The 25,545-nt window shown below is 60.6% G+C and overlaps 1 protein-coding gene across 1 annotated transcript; it reads right to left on the bottom strand.

The window, feature by feature from the left end:
• Nucleotides 1-641: 641 nt before the first annotated feature.
• CACNG8 (calcium voltage-gated channel auxiliary subunit gamma 8) lies at nucleotides 642-9,935 on the bottom strand. Its single transcript, XM_040978096.1, has 4 exons — nucleotides 9,655-9,935; nucleotides 3,258-3,341; nucleotides 2,599-2,739; nucleotides 642-1,419 (listed from the first exon to the last, which is right to left on the bottom strand). Exons 1-4 carry the CDS (start codon nucleotides 9,836-9,838, stop codon nucleotides 680-682), a joined length of 1,149 nt encoding a protein of 382 aa, XP_040834030.1. The 5' UTR covers nucleotides 9,839-9,935; the 3' UTR covers nucleotides 642-679.
• Nucleotides 9,936-25,545: the final 15,610 nt, after the last annotated feature.

Here is a 25,545-nt window from a genome sequence, read left to right as displayed (position 1 = left end):
GGGTTCGGCTCCTGGGGCAGCTCTGCACTTTGCCCTACTCCCTGCCGGGAACTGAGCGCCAGCTCAGAACCGCGATGGTGAGGGACCGAGTCCCTGTCTGCCCCTGCGTAGTCCCCTCCCCAAGCAGCTGCTGTGTACCTGGTACACAGCAGGTGCTTAATAAGCCCTTGTGCAATGATGAATGAAGAGGGGAGTGAGTGCCCGCGTCCCTCCCCACGTCCCTGCGCGTGCTCTGGGTCGTCACGGAGAGCGTCTGGTCTGACGTGGTCTGTAGGTGTAACTACATGTCGGGTGAGCTACGGGCCCCCCACCCCCGGGAGCTGGGCTGGACCGAGAGTCCCTCCCTCCCCTCCCCCCGCCCCCACATGCACACAGCGAAACATGAGAAAGAAAACATCTCAAAACTGCAAAAAACACCACGGCCCTCCCCCCTCCCCCGAAGTCCCGCCCTTTCTCCCCGCCCCGCCCCGCCCCCGGCCCAAAATAAATAAAACAGGACGCTGCCCGTTCCCGGCGCCTGGGGTCCCTGCTCCCGCGGGCGCCCCCGGAGCGGGCAGAGGGCGCAGGGGCCTCGCAGTCTCTCGGGCGCTCGCGGGGAGCCCGGACACCCGTGGCCTGGTTGCACGCGCGCCCGCGCACGCGCCCCGGACGCCCCCCGGGGGGCCCGCGCCCCGCGCCCCTACACCGGCGTGGTCTTCCTGTTGAGCGTGTTGGTGTTGGAGGCCGCGGCCTCCTTGGCCAGGGTCCCGGGCGCGGGCGCGGCGGGCGCGGCGGGCGGCGCGGGCGCGGGCGCGGAGGGCGGCCCGGTGACGGTGACCGTGACCCCGCCGCCCGCGCCGCCCGCCGCCTCCTTGGGGAAGGCGTTGTGCAGCGTGAGGAAGCCGGGCGCGCCCGCACGGTCCCGCTCGCCGCCCGCGCCGCCGGCCCCCGCCGCCCCGCCGAACGCGCCCGCCGCCCCGCCGCCCGCCGCCGCCACGCTGCCCTTGGACGGGTCGCGGCTGAGCGTGTACATGGAGATGTCCGTGGAGGCGAAGCCGGGCCCGCCGGGGCCGCCCGGGGACGCGTCCCGCGACGGAGACAGCTCGCTGGAGCGGGAGCTGGAGCGGGAGCGGCGGCGGTAGCGGAAGCGGTAACTGGGCAGACGGAGGATGGCCGAGGGGCCGCTCCCGCCACTGCCGCCCGCGCCCCCGCCGGCCTTGAGCAGGTCCGAGCGCGACTGGCAGTGCGCCTCGCGGCTGCGCTCGATGTACATGTTGACGGCCAGCACGCCGATCACCTCGGCCAGGATGAAGGACAGCCCGCCGAAGTAGAAGGACCAGCCGTACGAGTAGTGGCTCTTCTTCTCCTCGTCGCGCTTCGGGCCCGGCTCGCCCGCGTTGGCCGAGATGTACACGATCACGCCGATGATGTTGCTCAGGCCTGGGCGGGGACGGCAGACGGGAGCCTCGAGGCCGCCCGGGCCGCGCCGGCGGAGCCCCGCCCACAGCCCCGCCCCCGCGGGAGAGCCCCGCCCACCCGCGGGAGAGCCCCGCCCACAGCCCCGCCCCGCCCACAGCCACGCCCCCCGCGGGAGAGCCCCGCCCCGCTGACACGGCCCCGCCCCCTCACCAGAGCCCCGCCCCCTGCACTAGGTTCCCTCGTCCTCTAGGCCCCGCCCTACTGGTCTGCGCCCCGCCCCCTGCGCTAGGCACCGCCCTGCGACCTGGCCCCTTCCCCTGCTCTTGCCGCTGGCCTGAGCCCCGCCCCATTTCCGGGCCCCGCCCCTGCCGTTTGGGGCCCCGCCCACCGCTCCTCTGAGCCGGTAACTAGGTAAACCCCCTGACTGTCCCCAGCCTGCGCCCTGGCTGCTCCCACCTCCTCCATCCTGGCTGGCTGCTGCAGGCCCTCCCTGAAGGTCCGGAGTCTGCGTGCATTGGAGGTCAAGCCCCGCCCTGGCTGGCCCCGCCCCCGGCTGGCCCCGCCCACTGGCTGCCCCGGCTGGCCCCGCCCCACATAGGCACCACCCCTGCACCAGGCACGCCGCCCATGGCCTGAGCCTCTCCAAGCACGCCTGACATCCTCACATTCGCGAACTCCTCCCCTGCATTCAACAACAGTAATCCCCCCAGTGCCATTCTCTTGCCCCTTAGCTCCTTACCTGCGAGGGGGCTGCCCTGGGAACCCCGCCTCTCCACTGTCCAGTCCCTGCGGGGGGCTCGTGTGGGCCCCGACCCCTCTGCCCTGTGCGTCCCCCAAAGCCCCGCTCCCCCTGGCCTAGCCTCCCCGGAAAAACAGGAAACCAGCCAGGATCTCCGAGGGTCGGCCCTTCCCGGAGGCCCCGCCCCTCCCCGCGGGCCCCGCCCACCGAGCTGGCCCCTCCCTATAGTCTCCGCCCACCCGTTTCCGCCCCGCCCACCAGCCCCGCCCCACCGGCATGCCAATCACTCACTCCTGCCCTTGGCCCCATCCTCTCATCCCTAGCCCCTCCCCTCCCTCCTCCCTCACTGCCCCGCCTCCCCGTGAGCCAGGGCTGGGGTTCGAGTCCCGCCTGGGGCCACAGTATGCTAGGAACCTGCACACGCGCACACACACGCTGCGCCCCCTCACTCTGCCTCTCACCTGCCGCCACAAACAGGATCCCCGCGCCCAGGATGATGTTCCGCTTGGACTTGTAGACCCGGGAGGCCGCCACGCACACGCCGCCCAGCAGCAGCAGGATGGCGCTGAGGATGGGGAAGATGCTGGAGGCCCGGACGACGCCTGCGGGGCAGCACGGAGGGAGCGGCGCTGGCCCCTCGGCCCCACCCGGGCGCCCCCAGCACGGCTGCCTTCTCGGGTCTCTCCCTGTTCCCTTCCTGGCGCCATCTTCCCTCTTTCTACCACGGGATTTCTGAGCCTGAGGTGGCAGCCAATCAGGACTCAGGCTTTTCCTGGTTCTCGGGGCACCTAACCAATCACAGCACAGGTTTCCCCAGCCTCCTCCCAGGATTGGCCAGTCTGCTCACGGGCCCCTAGGAGCACGGACCAATCCCAGCCCAGAATTTACCGCCAGTCACTTAGCAGAGCTTCCGCGGGTGGGCCAAGGCTGCAATGGCCAATCAGCACCCAGGATTTGTCCCCCGCCCCTCTTCCGCCCCGAGGTGAGAGAAAGGGGCGGGCGACAAAGCACTGAGCCAATCGGGAGGCAGAGGACCTCAGCATCTGGCCTGGGATTGGCCGGGACGCCATCTCGGCGTGTCCATCTAAGTGCGGGGGTCCCCGGGGAGGTCCCCACGTACGGAGCAGATACTCCGCGCTGTCATGGTCGTAGTCCGTGTCCTCCGGGAAGTGGTTGATCTTGACGCAGACGCCTCTTTTCAGTCCTGGAGGAGGGACGGGGTGGTGGGTGGGGCAGCCCCTAGGGAGGAGACCCTCCCCGCCCCCACACGAGACACGGGGGGGTCCCCGCGATTGGGACCCCCTCACTTGTTGGGGGGTGAGGGAGAGGGAAGGAGAGGAAGGAAGTGGAGCCAACTCCTGAGGTCCAGACTCCGGTCTCCAGGAGTGCCCCATGCTGCTGGGGGCTGGCAGGGACCCCCTTCCCGCCCGGGGCCCCGCGGCTGCGTGAGCAGGAAAGCTTCCCAGGCTCCCCTTGGAACAGGGGTCCTCCGAGGGGTCTGAGGCCTTGTCGGGGCCTCGTCCCCACCAACCCCTGCCCTGGACAGGTTCTGCCACCTTGCCTCCAACCTGGAGTCCAAGAAAGACACAGACACCGTCTGTGTCCGCGCCCCACTGGCTTGGTCTGGTGCCTCCAGCAGGAAGCAGCGCACACACACACACACACACTGACATACGCTCACAAGGCAGACACCTCACAGATGCACACATATGTGTCTGCACACACACATTCCCTCACACACACTGACACATTTCACTCCCACATAGGCACATGCACACTTCTCTGGGTTGACGTGGGTCCCTGGCGAGCTGGGAGGCCCGAGGCGGGGAGGGCAGGAGTCTGGCTTCGTTGGGCCTGGCATGCCAGAGGCCTCGAGGACGGCCTGTGAGTGAATGGATGGACGGATGGACGGACGGAGAACATGGACCCAGGCTGGTGGGGAGGGGTCAGAGGCCAAGGTGGGCAGCAAAACAGCAGGCACCAAGGAATGATGAGAAAAATGTGTCCAGGCTTGAGAGCAAGGCCAGGGCACCCACGTTTGCCCAGTGTGTCCCAGGTGGACTGACCCGGCCACACTCCCAAGGCCCCTAGGACAGGTACGTAGCCGCCCAGGTGATGGCTGGACATTAGCCGCTGGAGCAGCTGCCAAGGCCAGGCGCCTGACTCCTGCCCATCCTTATGTAGGGACCCTATCGGCATAGACCAGCTTGCTTCCAGTCCTGCCTCTGTAGAGCAGATGTGGGGGCATGAGAACTGGATCCAGGCAAAGAGAAAGACCTGGGGCTGTGCTGTACCTGCTGCCCGGCGTGAAAGCTGAGGACCTGGGGCTGTCTGCTGTACCCACTGCCTGGCGTGGAAGCTGAGGACCTGGGGCTGTCTGCTTTACCTGCTCCCTGGCATGGAAGCTGAGGACCTGGGGCTGTCTGCTGTACCCGCTGCCTGGTGTAGAAGCTGACGACCCGAAAGCACACATCAGGTCACAGCTCAGTCTGTCTCCAAGCTCCTGGGCAACAGAGATGCCACGCACACAGTGAAAGCTTAACAAATGGCTTTCATGAAGCAGTGTTGACCAGGGGCCAAGTAAGGTGCCCAGCATCACCGGTCACTGGGGAAGTTGGATCTGGACCACCGGGAGGGGGCTGGAGGTGTGGCATCACCAGCTAAGCCTGTGTCTGCAGCAGCGGTTTCTCAGCGTTTGAGTTCTGGCTGACGCTCTCCCCACCCAGCTCCCTGCTGATCAAAGGAAGGCAGCAGAGGATGGCCCAAAGCCTTGGACCCATGCACCCACGTGGGAGACCTGGAGGAAACTCCTGGCTCCTGGCTTCGGATCGGCTCAGCCCTGGCTGTTATGGTCACTCAGAGAATGAAATAGGGGGTAGAAGATCTCTCTGTATCGCTCTCCCTCCCCCCTCTCTGTATTGCAGCCTTTCAAATAAAAGATAAAATACACAATGAGACCATCTTGAACCCATTAAGATGCCTGCAATTTGAAACAAACACATAGAGAAAATAACAAGTGTTGGTCAGAACAGAAACTCGGACTCGCGTACACCTGTCGTAGGGATGTGAAGTGGCACAGCCGCTATGGAAAACAGGAGGGCAGCTCCTCCAGAAACCGTAAAATAAAACCGCCATATGATCCAGCCATCCCACTTCTGGGTGTCTACCCAGAAGAATCGGATCCAGAGACTCAAATAGACGCTTGTGCACCTGCGTTTGTAGTAGTGCTGTAGTCACAAAAGCCCGCAGGTGGAGGGGACCAGAACCCCATCCATCACCAGGTGCCGGGATGCTCAGGAAGGCATGCTGATGCCTTCCACGACACACACAGATGGACTTTGAGGTCCTGGGGCTGAGTGACACGTGCCAGTCACAAAACAACACATGCCTCGAGAGCCTCCTAGTCCCGGGGCGCCTGGAGGAATTGAAGCGACAGGGAGCAGGATGGGGGTGCAGAAGGTGTGGGAGACAGCGGGGTGGGGAGCTGCAGAGCAGGTGCGCGGTCCGTGCTTCAGCTGGTCAGGACAGCTGGGGTCTGTTTGGTCACCATTTAAAAACAAAAACAGGAAAGGAACCAGTGAACACGGAACACCCAAGCAGGGCGCTGGGTGCAGACTCAGGGATTGGGCTCCTTGGGCTCCTTGAATGGGATCAGGACAATTGTCTCAAAACGGTTGTGATAATGGAATGAGACGGAGCGTGAAAAAGCACATGGCGCCCAGGAGCGTGGCGACGGCAACCACGCCAGCCGCACCTGCTGGGAGCTCAGCGGCCACACTGGCTGTTGCTCCTGACCTTGGCCCAGTGGCAGATTCACTTTCTCAAAGAAAGCCTTTAGCCTCTGCCATGCGTCTTGAAATCCCCTGGCTGGTCAGCGTGTCTTCCACACCACACCACAGCTCTCTCTCTCTCCCTGAATGGGAGCTGGTCCCCAGAGGGACCCGAGCCAGGCAGCCGTGATGAGAAGCTTGTTGCGGGGGAGGACGGAGGGCTGGCGAATGAGTTAGTAAGCCCATGGGCCTGTGTGACGAAGCCTCCAGAGGTGTGTAGACACACCCTGATGGGGGACAGGTGCACGGGGCTGAGGGCCCAGCTGCTGCTCTCACGCCCTCCAGACCCCACCCTGTGTGTTCCTTCTCCCGGCCAGCGTGCTGGCGTCCTTGACGGTGAATGAATGGGTTACGGGAAACCATGGCTTAGGTGGAGACAGACTTCCCAAGTGGGGAAACGAATGCCAAGGGAGTCATAGATACTGCCTGGAACTCTCTGGGGACCAGCCTACTGAAGCCCCTTCTCTGGTGGACGGTTGGCAGGGCGGGGGGCATCCCTGGAACCTCTATCATTTTTGCTGGGATCCTTGTAACACTGCTTCTGGCCCTAGGAAGCTCATGATCAAATCTGGGGCTCCACGCCAGCCCCCCAGAGCCTGTGAAGCACAGATCCCAGCAGGTGCACCAGCTAGGCAGGTTGGGTGGCCTCAGGCTATCACTCCCCTTCTCTGACCATCAGCTTCTGGTCCTGATGGGAGGAGTGGCTGCTGTGGTCCTCTCCCAAGACACCAAGCCCAGCTGGGCACTGATCAACAGGGACCCCTGCTAAGCTGGCTCCTGAGAGAGGCCCAACACGAGAAAGATAGACAGGACGTCTAATATTCTAGAATACAGTTTCTACCTCTGGTCAGCTGACCCTGGGTTAGACCAAACGTGGTACCGACAGATGACTCACTTAACACGGCTGCCCGGCTGCCCGTAAGGGCTGAAAACAGAAAGGTGGCTCCGGCAGGCAGTGCTGGGCGAGAGACGGGGCACCCTGGGGGCCGGGGAGGAGGACTCAGGTTTAGTGCCCCGAGTTCTGGAGGAGCAAGAAGAGGAAGAGGAACGTAGGAGCAGCAACCACAAAACAGAGCCAGGGGCAGGGCCTCAGCCAGCACCTGCCGGGCCCTCAAGCTTCAAGACTTCCAGGAGACACGGGAACACGAAAAAACAAACAAAGCTAAAGCCCTGCGTGTGAATTTCAAACATTTCTGGGGAACACCGAAACGAGCGGATCATCTTCCAAAAACTTTCTCACGTGCTGATTTAACACTTTCACTGCACCCCGCCCCAGATGGGAATGGGGTGGCACACAGGGTCACACACAGGGGTCCTGGGCAAGGTCAGGAGGGGACGTGGTCAGCCACCTCCCGGGGCTACGGCTGCTGTGACCACCCACAGCAGGTGCTCAGGGCTCAGGCACACAGGGTCACACACAGGGGTCTCCCTGACCAGGCCTTGGGCAGAGCCAGGAGGGGACGGGCTCAGCTACCTCCCGGGGCTACGGCTGCTGTGACCACAAACAGGCAGGCGAGCACAGCTCACACATGGGGACCCCAGGAGGCTGAGAGACCATTCTGTTCCCATGGAAATGAATCAGAGCTAGATCCCAACCCTATCTCTGCCACGTTTCGGCTGTGTGGCCTTGGCTGCCCGCCTCTTGAGCCTTGGCCTTCCCTCCTGGCGCCTGCCTCGCCACGTCATCGCCCACAGGCAGTCACAGCAGAGCGGCATGCTGACGGGGACAGTCAGGACAGTCTCCGCTGACCTCCCCGTGGGCTCCCACTGGCCCTGCGTTCCCCAGTCGCCTGTGGCCAAGCCTCCGTCACCTTCCTCGCACGTCTTTTGAAAAGATTCATTTATATGTTTGAAAGGTTGAGAGAGAGGGGAGAGCTCTTCCATCTGTTGGTTCTCTTCCCAAATGTCGCCCAATAGCTGGGGCTGCTGGCCACCTGGAAGAGCCAGGAACCCCATCTGCAGCTCCCATGTGGGTGGGTGCCAAGGACACGAGCGCTTGGGCACCCGCTGTCTCCCAGGCACATGTCGGTAAGGAAGGAGCGCCTCGGCGGCGGCGGCCGAATTGGAACTCGGATATGGGTGTCACCAGTGGCTGCACGAGGTTCACCAGTGGCCCCTGTCTTGCACGGACACCATGGACTGGATCATGCTTTTCCCCATGCAGGCACACTGTCCACAAGTGATTGGCGTCACTAGGGAAGCAGGAATGCTGCAGACTAGATGGCCAGCAGTCTCGACATGTCCCTCACCAAGCCTGTTATTCCCTTAACGTGGCACGTGGTTAAAGACGCCAGGAGGGAAGCCTGCATCCCTCCTGGACAGCCTGCCCTGGGCCCTGGCTCAGCTTCCCCCAACGGGAAGCAGCAGAGGAGAGCTGAAGCCCTCACTCAGAAGAGCCGGCCTGAGGCCCAGGCTCTGGGCTGAGGCGTGGCCCGGGCCTGGGGAGAGAACCGGCAGGTGGACGGACGGACGGATGGAAGATCATCATCGTCCGCCTCTGTCACTCTTTGTCCCTGTAGCTCTCTGTGTCTTTCAAATAAAACAAATGCACATTAAAAAAAGAAAAGGAAATTCATACATTTGCAAGAGAAAACCAAAGAAATAGAGTTAAGCACCTGCTGTTTGGACAAAATGTGACTTCAGTATGCAGGCTGAAGCCCTGGGTGAGGCGGGTAGGACTCCCGGTCCGGGCAGGGCGGGGTCGGAAGGGAAGGAGTTTATACCCAGGTCAGAGCTGGCACCTCTGGGGACACTGAATACTCTGGCTGTCATGCCACCACAAGAGGGGGCCAAGGATGCCACTCCACACTCCACACACATCCTTGGGGGCCAAGGATGCCACAGTCCCCGCTCCCCTGCCGACATAGCCATCCCATGTCAGCAGGGTGAGCCCATGCCTTGGAGACACCCCAGACTTTCTCATTTCCCAAAATCATTCCATCAGCGAATGAAAAGCAGAAAAGCAGCCCGGCTCCGGCTCCCATGTGGGACACATCCCTCCCCTCTGCCCCGTGGGCATCAGGCAGCCATTCCTCCACCCTGCCCCAGCTACGGCCAATTTGGGGAGCTGCCTGTAACGGCAACAACCTCCAGTGGCTCCCAGCTCAGAGAGAACACCAAGGCCGCCCAGAGGCTGGGAGGGTGGGCCCCGCTCTCACTGACCGCTTCCCTTCGCTGGTTTCCAACACAGTCAAGCACAGACACACCCCACCCAGGGCGCCTTGCACACACTGTGTTGTGGCCTCCAGCGCCTCCCTGCAGAGACCCCCATGCCTGCTCCCCACACCGCCTTCCCACCCCACTCCAGTCACTTGCTCCCTGCCTGGCTCACCCATATACACCTGCCCCCATACCAGCTCTATGCAACACCCCAGAGTTCACTATTTGTCATACTTTCTCTTGCCCTCTCTACTCTTTTTTTTGGGGGGGGGGGCAGGAGAGTGGGAGATGCAGAGGAGGAAGGAGGGTGGGAGAGGAAGATGTGGGGGGCAGCATGGGGGAGGGGGAGGAGGAGGGAGCCTGGGAGAGAGCAGGCAGACCCAGGCGCAGGGACTCCAGGCAGCCGGCGGAGGGCGAGTGAGGAGCGGCGAAAGGGGGGACCGGGGGCAAAGCCTGGGAGGCGGAGGGGGCCCCCCGGGGCGGGGGTCGCAGACGCGGGGGGAAGGCACCGAGCGCGGGGCGCCCTACCTTCCAGGCAGCAGATGCGCCACAGGCCCGAGTGCGTGAGGCCGCCCGGGTCCTTGCGCTCCGAGCCGGAGCCGGAGCCCCCGCGGGGGGCAGGCGCGTCGTCGGCGCCGGCCGTGAGGTTGGTGGTGTTGCAGATGAGGGCGCGCGTGTAGAGCCAGTAGTCGGTGCTGATGGCGATGGTCATGAGGCCGAAAGCGGCGAAGGCGCCCACCGTGGTCAGCAGCACCTGCACGCCCTTCTCGCACCACACGCCGCGCTCCTCGCTCCAGCGCTTCAGCGACTCCAGCTTGACCACGGGCAACCGGGGGGCCGTGGGCCACCACCGGGGCAGCGGGGGCGGGGCCGTGCCGGCGGCTGGGGGGGGACACAGCGCAGGCGGAAGCGGGGGGCCCGGGGCCGGAGGGGCGGGGGGCGTGGCGGGCGCGCGGCGGCGGCTGCGGCGGCGGGGAGAGGGTCAGAGCGCGGCCATGGTCACCGGCTGGTGGGGGCGGAACGAGAGAAGACCGGTTAGCCCAGCCCCCTGCCCTGGCCTCCCCACCCCCCGCCCTCCAGGAGGGCACCCCAGGTCCCTTGACACCACCACCCTGCTCCCCCACGGTGGTCCGCTCCCAGCCCGCTTTTCCTCCTCCATGACCCCTCCCCAGGTCCCAGGCCTGATCCTGACAGCTCCTGTGCCCACCCCTACACACCTCGGGCACTTAGCATCCCTCCTAAGCCTTGCTCCCCGACCCTCCGGAGACCCCAGCTTACACGAGGAGCCCCTGCAGTCCAGACCCCTACTCAGGAAAGAGAAAGCCCTCCCTTCCCCTCCCCACCTCTCCTCTTCCACAGCTGCCACTTCAGGGTCCCCATTCACTCCCGCAGGGAACCCCTAACAGCCCCGGGCCCCCCGCGGGTCTGCAACAACACCTGCCCGTGGCCAGAGGACCAGAGGACCTGAGGACCTTCGGCCGCTGCCCATCACCCAAACCCAGAACTCAGGGCTGGCTCTGGCAGGGCCTGGGCCAGCCCGCAGAGTCCTCTGAGCAGGAGCAGGTCCCAGCCCTCACCCCAAGGCACACGGAAGCCCCTCTCGGCGCCCCCAGCTCCCCTGCAGCCCAAGCACCCTGGTCTGCCTTCACCTCGGAGGGAACTCCCTACCCAGCCCAGCTCAACACCAACTCCTGCCTTCTGGCCCCCGCCGGCTCTACAACTCAGGCAAACTCCTCACTGGCCGGCCCTCACCACCACTTTCTCCTCCATTAAGAAAATTCCACTCCAGGAGCGCGTCTTCTACTAGCAGTGCCTGCTGCCTCCAGACCCCGCTGGCTAGAGCGCCCATCCCCACGTCCCCATCACCACCACCACACACTGCACCCTTCCCTGCACCCACACGGAGTCCCCCTCTCCAACTCAGCCCACCCTCCTCCGCATCGCTCAGGCCCCCTTCTGCACCCCAGCTTCTCGTCTCCCTGGGAGTGCCCCCACCCCATGCGCCATGAGGCTGTCACCTGCGCTGGAGCCCACGCAGGAGCCCCCCGTCGCCCTCCGCATGCACACACCTCCCCCAGGCAGCCCGCAGGATGCCACCACAGGGCCACAACTCCTCTCCAGCAGGACTACTTGCCTCCCTACACCCCCAGGGCCCACGCATGTCCCTCGTGGGCACCTTTGTGCCCCCACCTGCCTGGCACGGAACTCTCTCCCAGGCAGGTCTCCCCTGCCGGCGTCCCTGACTTCCTCGCACTGCCCCCTTCCTGGGTGAGCAGCCCAGAAGCCTCTGAAGAAACGCGCTGGGTGCTGGGGCACCGTGACCTTGGCCTCCCTCTCCTCCCCCCCACCAGCTGGTCCCAGCTCTGCTCCCAGGAGGGGGGCCGTGGAAGAGAAAGGTTGGCTGGGGGGTGTCTCCATGGCAACCAGGCCCAGTGTCCTCACACATTCCTCCCTCCCCCACCTCCACTCCCACCTGCCCACTCACGGCCAGCCACTGACCAGGGAGGCGGACCCTCGCACCCCAGCCTGCCGCCCTCTAACGGGGCAGCCCCTTCCCCTCTCCCATCCCCCTGTGCCCCCACTGCTCCGGATCTAGAGTTTCTTCATGCTCTCTGGGCCTCTTCTTCTGGTACCCCGTGTCCCCTTGCTTAACAGCCCTGGCCACCTCCACAGCCCGCTGCCCGCCCGCCTGCCAGGGTGAGCCTGTGACCCCTGCTGGGTCCTACAACCAGGGGGCAGAGGGCGAGGGAAGGAGAGATGGGGGGGGGGCACAGGAGGCCCATTCTGCAGCCAGACTTGAAGATCTTTCCCTCCTGTCTGTTTCAGGGGAAGCTCTGCTTCGGAGACCCACTCTCGGAGCCCTTCTGTCCATAATTCAGGGGGGCAGCGGACCCCTGACTCTGGTGCTCCTTCCTCTGGAAATGGTGGGGAGGGGGCTTCACAGAACCCCACTTAGCCATCCCCCCGCCTCCAATTAATAGAAAAGATCTGTCTCACCTCCGCAGACGGTGGTCCGCTCTCCGGGGCGCTGCGAGGGGCTTTGAGCACCCCTCCTGCTGGCACCCTCCCCCACACAAGCCCGGTTGGTTCCCAATTCTCACAGGTTCCCCCTCTCCCAGCACTGAGGGACCCTGGCGTCCGACCTGGCTTGGGGAGAGGCTCGGAGAAGGAGGCGGTGGCGTGCGGTGGGGGGGTGGGGGGGAGGAATAGGGGAAAATGGGGTGTTGAGATGGCGGTGGAAGAGTGGGGGCTTGGGCCTCCGGGGAGTAAGGGTCGGGATTAACAACAACAAAAAAAAGGTGAGGAGACAATTTGGTTCTCGTGTCGCTGGGTAAAGTGCGGAGCCGGAGGACGCGGGAGGGAGGGAGGGAGGAGGGAGGGGGAGGGGAACCGCTGAGGGATGGGGGAGCCACCGGCTGGAGAAGGGTGGGGGAAGGGAAGTGCCTGGGGGGGCAGGGTCCGGGTGGCAAAGGGAAGCTGGGGAAGAGGAGATCTGGAAAGGGAGGGAGAGAGACCCAGAGCCCGGGAAGGCGATGGGGGGGAGGGCAGCCAAAGGCTGGGAGCAGAAGGAACTTGGAGAGAGAGTGTGTGAAGGCAGAGATCCAGAGAGAAACACCAGGAGACCACCAGGGGAGAGATGGGGACCGCCGGGGGAGGGCTGGGGTAAGGGAGAGGAAGGGGGGGGACCAGGATCTGGGTAACAGAAGGGAAGAGGAGCAAGAGAGAGACTCATCGGCGAGGGGGGAAGAGAGACAGATGGAGAGAGACAGAGAGACAGGGAGGGGGAACCAGCAGGGCGGGAGGGGGAATTGGGGATGGGGGCGAAAGTGTGGTGGAGAGGATGCTTCCGAGAGAGGATGCAGAGAGAGGAGGAGAAAGAGAGAGCGAGAGAACAGCACAACAGGAGAGTAAATAATGAGAGGAATGCAGGGGAGCAGGGTCTGGGTGGCCAAAAGAGAAGAGAGAGACCCCGAGAGAGACAGATGGGGCAGGACTGGGGCTGGGAGCAAGAGACCCAGACTCAGACCAAAGACTGAGCCAGCACCCAGAGGGGGCTGGGGGCTGGCAATGGGAGAGGGACAGGACACCAAGGAGGTCAGGGACAAAGGGTGCCCCGCTCTCACCCCTTCCTGCATCCCTGGCCCCTGCTCCCTGCCCCCATCCTCATTTCCAAGCCACCACCCCCACCCCCACTAGCCTCCATCTCTCTTCAGCATCGCTTGCTGCCGCCACCGCCTCTTCCCGTCGTCATGGCAACAGGATCCAGGCGCCCAGCCAAGGCTGGCAGCAGCGGCCGGAAATGAGGGGAGGGCCTTTCAAAATGACCCCAGGAATGTGTCCCTACCCTTTCTGCACAGAGTGGGACAGCTCTACTTGCTGGGGTCTTCTCTTGTCTGCCCCGTCCCTTCAGGAAGCCTGGGCAGCATCTGCTCTCTGCCATCTCCCTGATAAAACGGCATTAACTGCACCCGGGCGAGGGGGGGGGGTGAGCCTTTGGGTGTCACTGGTTGTCTTTTTTTTTTTTTTTTTTTGGTTTCTTACCCCCTGCCAACTTGTAGCTGGAGCCTGATGGAAGGGAGGGAGAGAAGGGGGCGGGGAAGGGGAAGCTGCTTGATGTCTGTCCCTGGCATTGGAGCTTGGGAGGAGAGCAGGGTGCAGGAAGCTGCCAGGGCCTCTGTGAGAAGACACAGCAGTTCTGGAGAGAAGGCACCTCTCCCGTGGAGAGGCGGAGGGGAGGGCGCAAGAGAGGCACAAAGTTTGGTGGGACTCTCACGACCTTGGCTGGAGTATCTGCTGTTTCCTAAACTCAACCAGGCCGTGCTGAAGAGGGGCGGTGACGCAACAAGAGGCCTTAGTGCATATCGCTCCCAAGGATGCAGTGCTTGGCTAAGCTGCAGTGCTCAGCCAAGCTACCTCCATGCCCCTGCCCTTGCAGCCTGGAGAGAGAGAGAGCAGCCTAGCTTTTGGAGGCTCCGTCCTCCAAAAGTACATGGGGTTCCTGGATTCCCCACATAAACACACACAATTGTAACAGAATAATTGTGGCTCCCATTTGAAAGTAGCAAAAACTGAGGCTGAGAGAGAGGTATAGCCTGGCAGAGGGGTGCTGCTGGCACCAGGGCCCTAGCTGGTGATGATAGCCATGACACCACCAGGCTTGGTCAGCCCCCATACCATGCACTGCCAGCTGGGTGGCCTTGTGCTTCCTGTGCCCCAGCCTCTCACCGCGTGCCCATGGCACCTTTCACTGACACATCACAACGATGTCTCCAGACATTACCCAACATTCCCTAGGGCAGGCTCACTGGACATGGGCATTCAGCATAGTGGTTAAGATTGCAGGTTGGGGCCAGGGCAATGGTTCAACTGGCTGATCCTCCATCTCCAAGTGCTGGCATCCCATGTGTGGGCACCAGTTCAAGTCCCAGCTGCTCCACTTCCCATTCAGCTCCCTGCTTATGGCTTGGAAAAGCCTTGAAGGATGGCCCAAAGCCTTGACCCTGCACCCACATGGGAGACCCAGAAGAAGCTCCTGGCTCCTGACTTTTGATCAGCTCAGCTCTGGCTATCGTGACTACTTGGGGAGTGAACCCAAAGGTCTTTGTCTCAACTTTTCTTGGGGAGTGAACCCAAAGGTCTTTGTCTCAACTTCTTTTTGTGGATCTGCCTTTCCAATGAAGGATAAATAATACAGTTTTTTTTAAAGACACTGCAGGTTAAAATCTTGACATTCTCGAGGTTGGCGTTGTGGTATAGGAGGTAAAGCTACCACCTGCACCACCGGCATCCCATATGGGCAGCAGCTAGTACCCCACCTGTTCTGCTTCTGGCCCAGCTCCCTGCTGATGGCCTGGGAAAAGCAGTGGAGGATGGCTCAAGTGTCTGGCCCCTGGTAGAGGCTCTTGGTTCCTGATCCAGCCCTGGTCCCTGTGGCCATCAGTGGGGAGTCGTAAACCATTAGATGCAAGATCTCTAACTGTTGCTTTCAAATAAACAATGAAAAAAATCCTTATTTATTTATTTTTAAAGATATTTACATCCCACATTTGAGCACCTGAATCTGATCCCCAGCTTCCCTTTGATGCTGGCCCTGGAAGGCAGTGGCCACGGCTGAGATGTCTGGGCTCCCACCACCCTCATGAGAGACCTCTCGCTGGTGTTGCCCGCTCCTAGTTTCCACTCAAGCCAAGCCCAGTCACCTGGGCGTGTGGGAGATATGTCTGCCTGGGTGACACCTACCACCTCTGTGTCTGTCCAGTAAACAAATGAGAGAGAGAGAGAGATCCTTCATCTGCTGGTTCACTCCCCAGCCAGGTCTGAGCCAGGATGAAGCCAGCAGTTAGGCATTCCATCTGGGTCTCCCACGTGGGTGCAGGGGCCGGGCACTAGGGCCATCCCCTGCCACCTTACCAGGGGCGTTAGCAGGAAGCTGGCTGGGAAGCAGAGCAGTGAGATTTGACCAGCGCCCTTATAGGATGCCTGCACTGCAAGTGACAGCTTAACCTGGTGAATCTCGATGCCAGCTCCAGAAACATCTTTCTCCATCACCTTAGTATATTCCCATGTAAAAATCATCATCAAATGGTACACAAGCAAGTACAATGGATGGCATCCTCTGCTCGCCACGGGAAAAGCCTTTGCAGCATTTTTACTGCCTTGCTTTCTGACCTCTGCGTTACTCAGGCTGGATCTCCTGTGATGGGCAACAATGTAACTCACGGGACTCTGCCTGCTTCTCTCCCTGGCCCCTTTGCTGCTCTGGGTTACTTCCAGGAGTGATACAGGATTACTTTGTGATTGTTTGAAGGGCAGCGACAGAAGCTGACAGGAGGAAGAGACGGGGAGGGAGAGGAAAGGAGAGAGGGAGAGAAGGGGGAAGAGACAGCAGCTGGCGCCTGGGGTGCAGACTACGGAGACCTTGACAGGGGGCCCAGTGCTCACAGTCTGTGTGTCGGGGGTGCTGTTTGGTACCTGCCCCAGATGTCCACCCCAGGCCCAGCCCACAGACCCTGGGGTGGGGTGGACTCAGCGAGGCTCTAGTGGGTACCCTGCCCCAGATGCCCACCTCAGCCCCCACCTGCAGACCCCACGGCTGGGCGCAGGCCCGGGTGCAGATCCTCCTCTCTGTGTGTGTCCTGCTCTGGCCTGGTTGGCCTGGGGTACTCCCCCATGCTCCCTCCAGGCTCAGCCAGCATGGAGAGCCAACCCCATCCTTCACAGACTGGGGACAGGGGCCTCCCCAGCGCCATCCCCACCCACTGCTACCCCCTGCTACCCCCTGCAGCCTGGAGTCCTCTGCCACACTGCACTCAGCCCCTCTGAGCCCTGGGGTGGTCCCAAGGGCTCCCCTTTCATCCATCTCCCGGACCCTTCAGTCGCTCTGAAAATGCTGCTTCCTTCAGGAAGCCCACCTGCCCTGCCCTTCCCCTGCTTACCCTACCACATCGGAGCCCCACCTGTGCTTTCTCCATGCCCTATTCAGGTCTCACTGTTGCAGGCTGGGGAGTGGGCAAGGCGGGTCAACGGTTTCAGCTGTCCTGCTTCCCAAGCCCCCCCTTCCCCAGAGCCAGCTCTGGTTGCAGGGCAGACTGGATACCTGCCTGGGAGGAGCCTCTTGTCCCTGCTGACCCCTCTCCCGGCACCCTGGTCTGCCTTCCCCAGGTGCGGTACAGCCGCAGCAGCTGGGGCTTTGTGTAGCGGAACTCTGGAGCTAAGCGTCTTCCAGCCCGCAGGCTCCAGGAAGGAGCGGCCCCATTCAGGCTGCCTTTGAAATTGTTCGGCTTCCTCTGCCTTGTCCCTTGTCCCTCCCCGCCCTCCCCGCAAGCCTGTGCCAGCTGCACTTCTGCGGAGGACCAGCCTATAGTGTTCATCTCCCTGGTGGTTAGCGTCCCCACTCCCCCGTCTTGATCTGATTCTTTGTATATATTATATATACTTGAGATTCATTTATTTGAAAGGCAGAATTAGAAAGCAAGAACTATCTGCTGGTTCACTTCTCAAATGGCCAGCATGTCCAGAGCTGAGCTGAGCTGAAGCCAGGAGCCAGGAGTTTCTTTTGGGTCTCCCACACAGTTGCAGGGTCCCAAGTCCTTTGGCCGTCCTCCACTGCTTTCCCAGGTCGCAAGTAGGGAGCTGGATGGGAAGTGGAGCAGCCAGGACTTGAACTGATGCCCATATGGGATGCTTATATTGGGGGTGGTCATTTTACCCACCACACTTTAATGTGGGCCCCTACATGTGGGTATAAGAATCACCACTATTTGATTTAGCAAAAACATGGGTTATGGTCATTTAAATGAAGGCAGAGCAGGAAGCAAGGATGGGAGACAATGTTCTCACAGGTGTGCGATGCCCAGGGTTGACTGCTCAGCCTGCACCCTGCGTGTCTCCTACCCTGGAGGACACACCGGCTGCACCCCACGCCTCTCCGGGGGCACTGTGGATGTTCCACGGCTCAGGGTTGACTGATCAGCCTGCACCCTGCATGTCTCCCACCCTGGAGGACACACCGGCTGCACCCCATGCTTCTCCGGACGCATTGTGGGATGTTCCACGGCCCAGGGTTGACTGATGAGCCTGCACCCTGCATGTCTCCCACCCTGGAGGACACTGGTCCACCGGCTGCACCCCACGCCTCTCCGGGGGCATTGTGGGATGTTCCACGGCCCCTCAGGTTGTGACACATGAAAATGCCTCTTCTTTTCAAAGAAATACAAGTAAAGGGGTGGCCGCCGAGGCACCACGGGTTCACCTACTCCTTGAGACGCCCACTCCCCACCTCCAAGCACCCAGCTGAGCCCCAGCTCCTCTGTCTGGGATGCCATGAACTGGCCTCTTGGGGGAGGGAGGTGGTGATGACCTGTTGAGCAAGTGCCAGGCTCAGGTCGAGTGCCAGGATCCTCACTGGCTTAGCAGGTCCCAGCTGGGTTGCACATCCAGGGAGCAAACTAGCAGATGGAATCTCTCTGTCTCTATGCCTTTCACATACAGGAAAATACACATAAGGTCCCAGCACAATGGCTCAGTTGGCTAATCCTCTGCCTGAAGTGCCAGCATCCCCTATGGGTGCTGGTTCAAGTCCCGGCTGCTCTATTTCCCATTCAGCTCCCTGCTTGTGGTCTGAGAAAACAGTGGAGGATGGCCCAAGTGCTTGGGCTCCTGCACCCACATGGAAGACCTGGAAGAAGCTCCCGGCTCCCAGCTTTGGATCGGCTCAGCTCTAGCTGTTGCGGCCATTTGGTGAATAAACTAGCAAACGGAAAACTGTTTCTGCTTAAACAAAAGCAGCAGAAATTGTGCATTGCAAAAAACCGCATGAACTTCATTTTTTTTTTTTGCAACCCAAAAGACTTCTCCTTTAAATGCATTTTTCAAAAAAGGTTGTTTTAAAAAGTTACATATTTGAAAAGCTTATGGAAATCCTGAGGTTTACAGAGCACCAGGGAAAGAAAACGCCTCAGCTGACTGTTGGCAAGAGGCCTTCACTGGGGGGAAGTCCGTTTTCTGCCCTTCTCTACACGAAATGGAGAGGCAGAAAGAAAGCGGGGAACCGCGGGGACGAAAAGGCACAGACAAAAGGGCGCACAAAGAAGCAGGCAGGAGGCTTCTAGAAACCGGAGCAGGTTCCGCTCTGGTCCTTACTAGGAGAGGAAATGCCGACCGACAGTGTCGTTGGTCCGCTAGGGCTCCGTCGCCCTGGTGACATATATACTGGAGCTATGCTGCCTCTTCCGGGTGCAGACGGAGGGGGTCTGATGCACACTCCGCCCACCTCCATAGCTGTGGTAACCATCATCCCAGCCTCGTGGTAATAGGAAAAGGGGTTACCTCCTGCTGAGGAGGGGCATGGATGGGGACAGTCCTCATGTGAGGTCTGGAAGAAGTTCCATGGGCATCGGAGTATAGCGGTGGGCAGCATCTGGTTGAAGGTGACCCGCGAGGCCTCACGGATTTTTTTCTCGGACGAATCTTAGGAAACATGGGGAAATGGTCAGTAAGAGGCCATAATTACTAGTGGAGTGAGTACTGGGGTGGAAGTGTCCCACACTCGGGGGTCAACCAGGAGGGAGGTAGGAGCCATGTTCTAGTGAAGGACGGAGCGAGGTCAGTAGAGGCCGTGTCCTGAACAGGCCGAGCGAGTGACTCAAGGAGGGCAAGAGTTCATGTCCTAGACTGGGACGGGACAAGTTAGGATAATTAGGAAGGAATGGGTACTGGGTACCCCCCCCAAGAGAGTACAACAGGCTACTAGCTTGTAAAGGTCTCAATACCCCTGTCCGAGACCTTGGAAGGACCCGTGCCGCCGGTGTGGGCAGGCAACACAGAATAGGTAGCCCCCGTGTCCAACAAGAAATCAATGGACGTATCCACTACCTCGATGGAGACCCGAGGCTCGGCCACGGTGACGGGGTGTCTGTCCCTGGGTCCCGCTGATCCTCAGCCAGTCCCAGGAGTTCAGGTGTGAGCAAGGTCAGTAGGACTGCTCTGGACGAGGGTGTAGTGCTCCATGCAGGCAGATGGCCAGGTCCCCACGCTGGGCGCTCCGACTTCCAATGACCCATTTGGCTGCAGCGTGGACATGGTTTGGTAGGCATGCGAGGCATGTGAGAACCCCGGTTGGGGCACTGTTGGACCAGTGTCTCCCCTGCCCGCATTTAAAGCAGGCTCCCAGGGGTGCCCAGGCTCCAGGAGGCGTGGTTGGCCGTAGGGCCACCACCAATGCCTGGGACTGGAGCGTCACCTTTTTCTGCAGTCTAGCCCTCGCCTGTTCAGCTGCCTCCTCATGGGCATTGCACACTTTAAAGGCCATTTGTACCCGTTCCTGCAGAGCAGTTTGAGAGCCCTCCTCTGCTTCTTTGAGATTTTTCCGAATATCCAGGACTGACTGGGAAGTGAAATGGGTTGCCAAGACCATGGACCCCGTGGAAGACTCCAGATCTAATTTAGTGTGAGTGCCTCAGGCAGCCTGCTCAGAAACAGTACTGGATTTTTGTCCGTGTCCTGAGTGAACTCCTGCAGTTTATTAAAGTTGATCACTTTATTGGAAACCGCCTGCCCGCCTGCCAGGAGGTGTTGGACCGTGCAGCCACACTGTGACAGCCCTGTTGGCTGTCTTGATATTCCCAATCTGGGGGCATGTTGGGGGAGTGTGTGTGGGGGGGCACTGTAGGAAGCGAGGCGAAGAGAAAGGCCAATGGGGCAGTACCTGTGGATACAAAGGAGGAGGAGTCAGGTCCGAGGATGGCGCCAAAGGGCTGGAAACGGAAGCGGGAGTAAAAATGGCAGCGTTAACATAAGGGGGGGCGGGTGGCAGTGATGGCGGAGGAGGCAGAGTGGGGGAGGACAGGTGAGGCCAGGCACTGAGTCCAAGGAATCCACAGAGGTGTGGGACGGCTTGGCCTGGCCAGGAGGACTTGAAAGAAAGAACAAGAGGAATAAAGGGAAGGCCGAGAACAGAGAGCACAAAGGCCGTTACATAAGCCATTTCAGACCATTTGCCGTCGCGGCAACAGAAATTGTCCAGTTCCGTGAGGATATTAAAATCAAACGTGCCCTCCGCGGGCCTCTTTGAATTATCGCCTAGCAAATATTAAGGCCACGCCACAGTGGAGTAAAAATCAAGACACTTGCAGCGGAGGTCCCAGCCTAGCCCCAAATTTTTAAAGTTGGCTAACAGATATCGCAAGGGAGTCGGGATTGTGGGCTCAGGATTGCAAGCTGCCCATCCTATCCCGAGTGAGTGCCTCTCGGCTAGTTCCGATATGCGGAACGGGTCCTGCCTCGAGATGAGAATTAGACAGGAGCCTGGTTCCCGGAGGGCGGGTCAGCGGATGGGACATCTCCCGAGGCAATGAGAGCTCAAGGAACAGGGGACCGATGTGTGCACCATTTGGACGGTCCAGATGGAGGGGAGGACCCTCGGGACAGGAGAGGCTAGGAGGAGAGTCTTACCTTCCTCGCATCTGTTGGTCCTTGGCAGGCAGAGGTCTCTTGGAGCCAGCAGCTGGAGATCAGGGATGGGAGGCCTCAACTCCGTGGTGGGAGAAGGCTTAAGGACCCTTCTTTCTGGTCAGGAAACCAATATGTAAGGTTCACCTACCACCAGGGAAAGAAAAAAGCCTCGGTCAGCTGTTGACAAGAGGCTTTTATTGGGGGGAAGCCCACTCTGCCCTTTTCTACACCCAAGGGAGAGGCAGAGAGGCACACGGAGCCACGGAGACGCAAGGGAGAGGCAGAGAGGCACACGGAGCCACGGGGACCCAAGGGAGAGGCAGAGAGGCACACGGAGCCCCGGGGACGCAAGGGAGAGGCAGAGAGGCACACGGAGCCCCGGGGACGCAAGGGAGAGGCAGAGAGGCACACGGAGCCCCGGGGACCCAAGGGAGAGGCAGAGAGGCACACGGAGCCACGGGGACCCAAGGGAGAGGCAGAGAGGCACACGGAGCCACGGGGATGAAAAGGCATGGGCGAAAAAGACACGCAAACTGTGCAGGAGGCTTCTATACTCCATCTGACGTGGAACCAGAGTGGTGCCACTCTGGTCCTTACGAGGAGAACTGCCAGCCCGAGCACGTCGTTGGTCTGCCAGGGCTCCGTTGCCCAGATGACATGCCGGACCTATACTGCCTCTTCTGGGTCTGACGGGTGGGCCGAGTGACCAACACAAACTCTGCCCATCTCCATAGCCATGGTAACCATCAAAAATGGAGATTGAAAGAGACCTACCACTTGCTGGTTCACTCCTTAAATAGCTACGATGGCCAGGCATGGGCCAGGATGAAGCCAGGCACTCCCTCTGGATCTGCCACATGGGTGCAGGGGCCCATGCACTGGGGCCACCGTCCTCTGACCTCCCTGGAGCACTAGCAGGGAGCTGGATGGGAAGTGGAGTGGCGGGGGCTCAAACCCAAGCACATAAGGAATACCAGCGTAGTAGGCAGAAGCTTAATTCTTTATGCCACAATGCTGGCTCTGATAATTAAAATTTTTATTCATTTATTTGAGAATTAGAGAGAGGCAGAGAAAGAGGAAGGAGTCACCAAGGACCTGTGGCCTTCTTCCCTTTCCTGTACCCACAGCCCCGAGCTGGGCCAGGAGACAGGAAGTCAGTGGAGGTACCCAGTGCTCAGAAGGGGTCCGGCCGTGCGAGCCATCGCGGCTGCTGTCCGGGGCCCTCCCATGCAGCTCCCTGCTAATGCCCCTGGAGAGCAGCAAGCTGAAGCTCGCGGCGGGAACCCAGCTTACACTATCCAAATCGCTGCCCTCCGCGTGTCGTTCCAATTTTAGTATATGTGCTGCCGCAGCAGACACACTGTGAACATCAACACTGGGACAGCTGTGGTGGCACAGCACCTTAGGCCTCTGCCAGCAGCACTGGCATCCCCTGGGAACACCAGCTCGAATCCCAACTGTTCCACTTCCCATCCAGTTCCTTGCTAATGTTCCTAAGAAAGCAGGCCCAAATGCTTTATTATTATTATTATTGGAAAGGTGGACCCGATTCAGACAGAAGGTGAGACAGGGAGATCTTCCATCTGCTTGCTGGTTCACTCCCCAAGTGGCTGCAACAGCTGAGCTGAGCTGAGCTGAAGCCCGGAGTTTCTTTTGGGTCTCCCACGCAGGTGCAGGGTCCCAAGGCTTTGGGCCGTCCTCGACTGCTTCCCCACCATGCTGAGCCCATGGCCTACGTGCTCTGGCCCCTGCACCCGGGTGGCAGACCCAGAAGCAGCTCCTGGCTTCAGCCCAGTGCAGTCCTGGCTGCTTGGAGAGTGAATCAGCGGATGGAAGATTCTCTTCTCTATCACTTTGTGTTTTAAATAAACAAATCAGCATGTCAGCTTGCATATGCAGAACAAATTCCTGAAGTTACACATTAACAGCCAGTAACTGGAAAGGACTCCTGGATGTCAGAGCACGCCGGCTTCCCACAGCACTCCGTTTGAAGCAACTCTGCTGTAACTGCAGGTTTCATTCCTTCTCAAACTGCACACAGCAAAACAGAGCAGACCAGCTGAAGCTTAAAAAAAAAAAAAAAAAAGGAAAAGAACACAAACTTCGGGCCTTCCGGTTGTTAAATTCTGGTGAAAGTCAGCAGATACGAGCAGTTGCTGCACTGTGCCCGCGCCGCTGGCAAGGCAGACAGCACCAATCGATCCGCAGGGCAGGCAGCACCAATCAACTGGGACATGACCTCTTTTTTTGATGATTTTGACATAGTTGATTAGGGTAAAAAGGGTCAAGGGCTCCACGAAGGTGGGTGAGATCACCATTTCCACGTTCTCTTTTTCCCCTTCCTGTATTGGGAGAAGCGAGAGGATAAAGAGAGAAGCCACCCCCAGCTTCCCAAACGCCTCTGCACCCTGGGTCCATGGACCCAGCCACCCGACACCACCCCAGGGTCCCCGATGTGGGGCATGCTCTGAGGGGCCCGCTCGAGAGATTCCAACAGTCCGACAGTTCTGAATTACTGCTGATGTCAAGGGCATGGCCCCCTGACACTGTGCTCCCGACAGCCATGACCAATCAGCGTGTCTGAACGACCAGGCATCCCAAATCGCATACGTGGCTTCCAGAAATTTCCTGGAATCCTCCAAAATGACTCAGCCTCTTTCAAGCCTTCCTTTGGGAGGTTGATCCTGCTGAATATCAATGCTTTCCTGCCGGCATAACCCCCACCCCGATTCTCCTCGTCCCAGAGGGATTTGGAACCCTTCCAAACCTTCCACCTCACAAAACAAAACAAACAAAACAACAACACAACCAGAGCCCAAAGCCCAGGAGATGGAGGTCACAGCATGAGTCTGCAACAGCCAATTGGCAGCAGCAAAACACAGCAGGTGGGGAAGCTGGCTCTGGGAACCTTTCTGCCCCCATGAGGGGGGTCATGGGGGGCATGGGCTGCTGGCGAGGGTCCAGGGAGGGTGGGCCAGACACTCCTAAAGGCACCTGTGGCTGTGGGTGCAGATGTGGCTCGGCCTGCCAGAGCATAGCTCAGTGTGTGGTCACAGAGCCAGGAACTGCCCTCCCTTGCCTGAGGGAGCCACAGGCAGACTGCCCAGCTGCTGGGCCAACGGCAGGGAGCCCCCCAGAACCTTGGCGAGGGGGTGGAGGGCAGGGCTCAGCCTGTACAATGGCTGGACTCCTGTCGCAGTTCTGCTCAGCTCTACTTGTGTGACCTTGACATTGCTGTCTGTCAGTCCCACCTCTGGCCTTCAACAGGTGCCTAGAAAACACAACTGGAAAGATGTACTGGAAAGGCCGAGCGACTGAGTCAATCTCCCCCCCGCTGGTTCACTGCCCCAGAGATCCACGGCTGAGCCAGGAAGAAGCCAGGGGTGCCATGGGTCTGCCAGGTGGGTGGCAGGGAGCTGGACAGGAAGCAGCTGCAGGGCCCTGCACTGGGAAAAGGGGTGCCGGCATCCCAAGGGGGCACCTCCCCCTCATTTCTTTTGCAGCCAAATCAACTTCTTGCTCTCTGAGGTCCTTCTTCTCAGTCCCCCAGTCCCTGTATAGCCAGGCCAGTAGATGCAGGCTGTCGGCATGAGTTAGCCAGTGTCCAATGCTGGGCTGTCCTGCAATGCCCCAACCCTGGCCTAGCTGGTGTCCAATGCTGGGCTGTCCTGCAATGTCCCAACACTGGCCTAGCCGGTGTCCAGTGCTGGGCTGTCCTGCAATGCCCCAACCCTGGCCTAGCCGGTGTCCAGTGCTGGGCTGTCCTGCAATGCCCCAACCCTGGCCTAGCCAGTGTCCAGTGCTGGGCTGTCCTGCAATGCCCCAACCCTGGCCTAGCTGGTGTCCAGTGCTGGGCTGTCCTGCAATGCCCCAACCCTGGCCACCATTGACCCTCGCCCCGGTCCCTGGAGCCAAGGCCCTCCCTCAGCGCAGGGTGCAGGTGTACAGCCGTGTTTGAAATAAAGTTTATTGAAGTTTTTTTTTTCTTCTGTTCGTATTTACATATGATACACGGTAAATAACAGAGCCAGGCCCCCCGTCCCCCCCCCCCCAGCCTCGTTAAAAATCGCTGCGTAGACGGTTAACTGCGTGTTCCCTCCCCCCTCCCACCTGAGACGCAAACTAAAAGCCCCGCCCCCCACCCCCCTCCCCGGGGGCCATTCTGGTTCCGTGTACAGCACTGTGCTCCCACACCCTCCTCCCCTCGCAAGGGGACCTCACCCTGCGCGCCCCCCTCCCCACAGTCTATCCAAGCTGTTGGGGGGGGGGGGGCAGGCGACCCTAGAGAGAGGCCAGAGGTGGGGGGTTGAGGTGGTAAAGGGGCACGTTGAGGAGTTAGAGGAGAACTGCCAGAAAATGGAAGACAGAGGTTGGGGGGGCGTCGACCCCCGCTACTGCCCCTCCCTCCCCCGACGGGGTCTCGAGGGGGGAGAGGCGGGCACAGGCGTGGGCAGGGCCAGGGCAGGG

Source organism: Ochotona curzoniae, unplaced genomic scaffold (genome assembly GCF_017591425.1).
Source record: "Ochotona curzoniae isolate NIBS_2020 unplaced genomic scaffold, NIBS_Ocur_1.0 contig_2861, whole genome shotgun sequence".
Taxonomy (NCBI): Eukaryota; Metazoa; Chordata; class Mammalia; order Lagomorpha; family Ochotonidae; genus Ochotona; species Ochotona curzoniae.
Note: the sequence above shows the minus strand (reverse complement) of the source record. Positions and strands in the feature narration are given on the sequence as shown.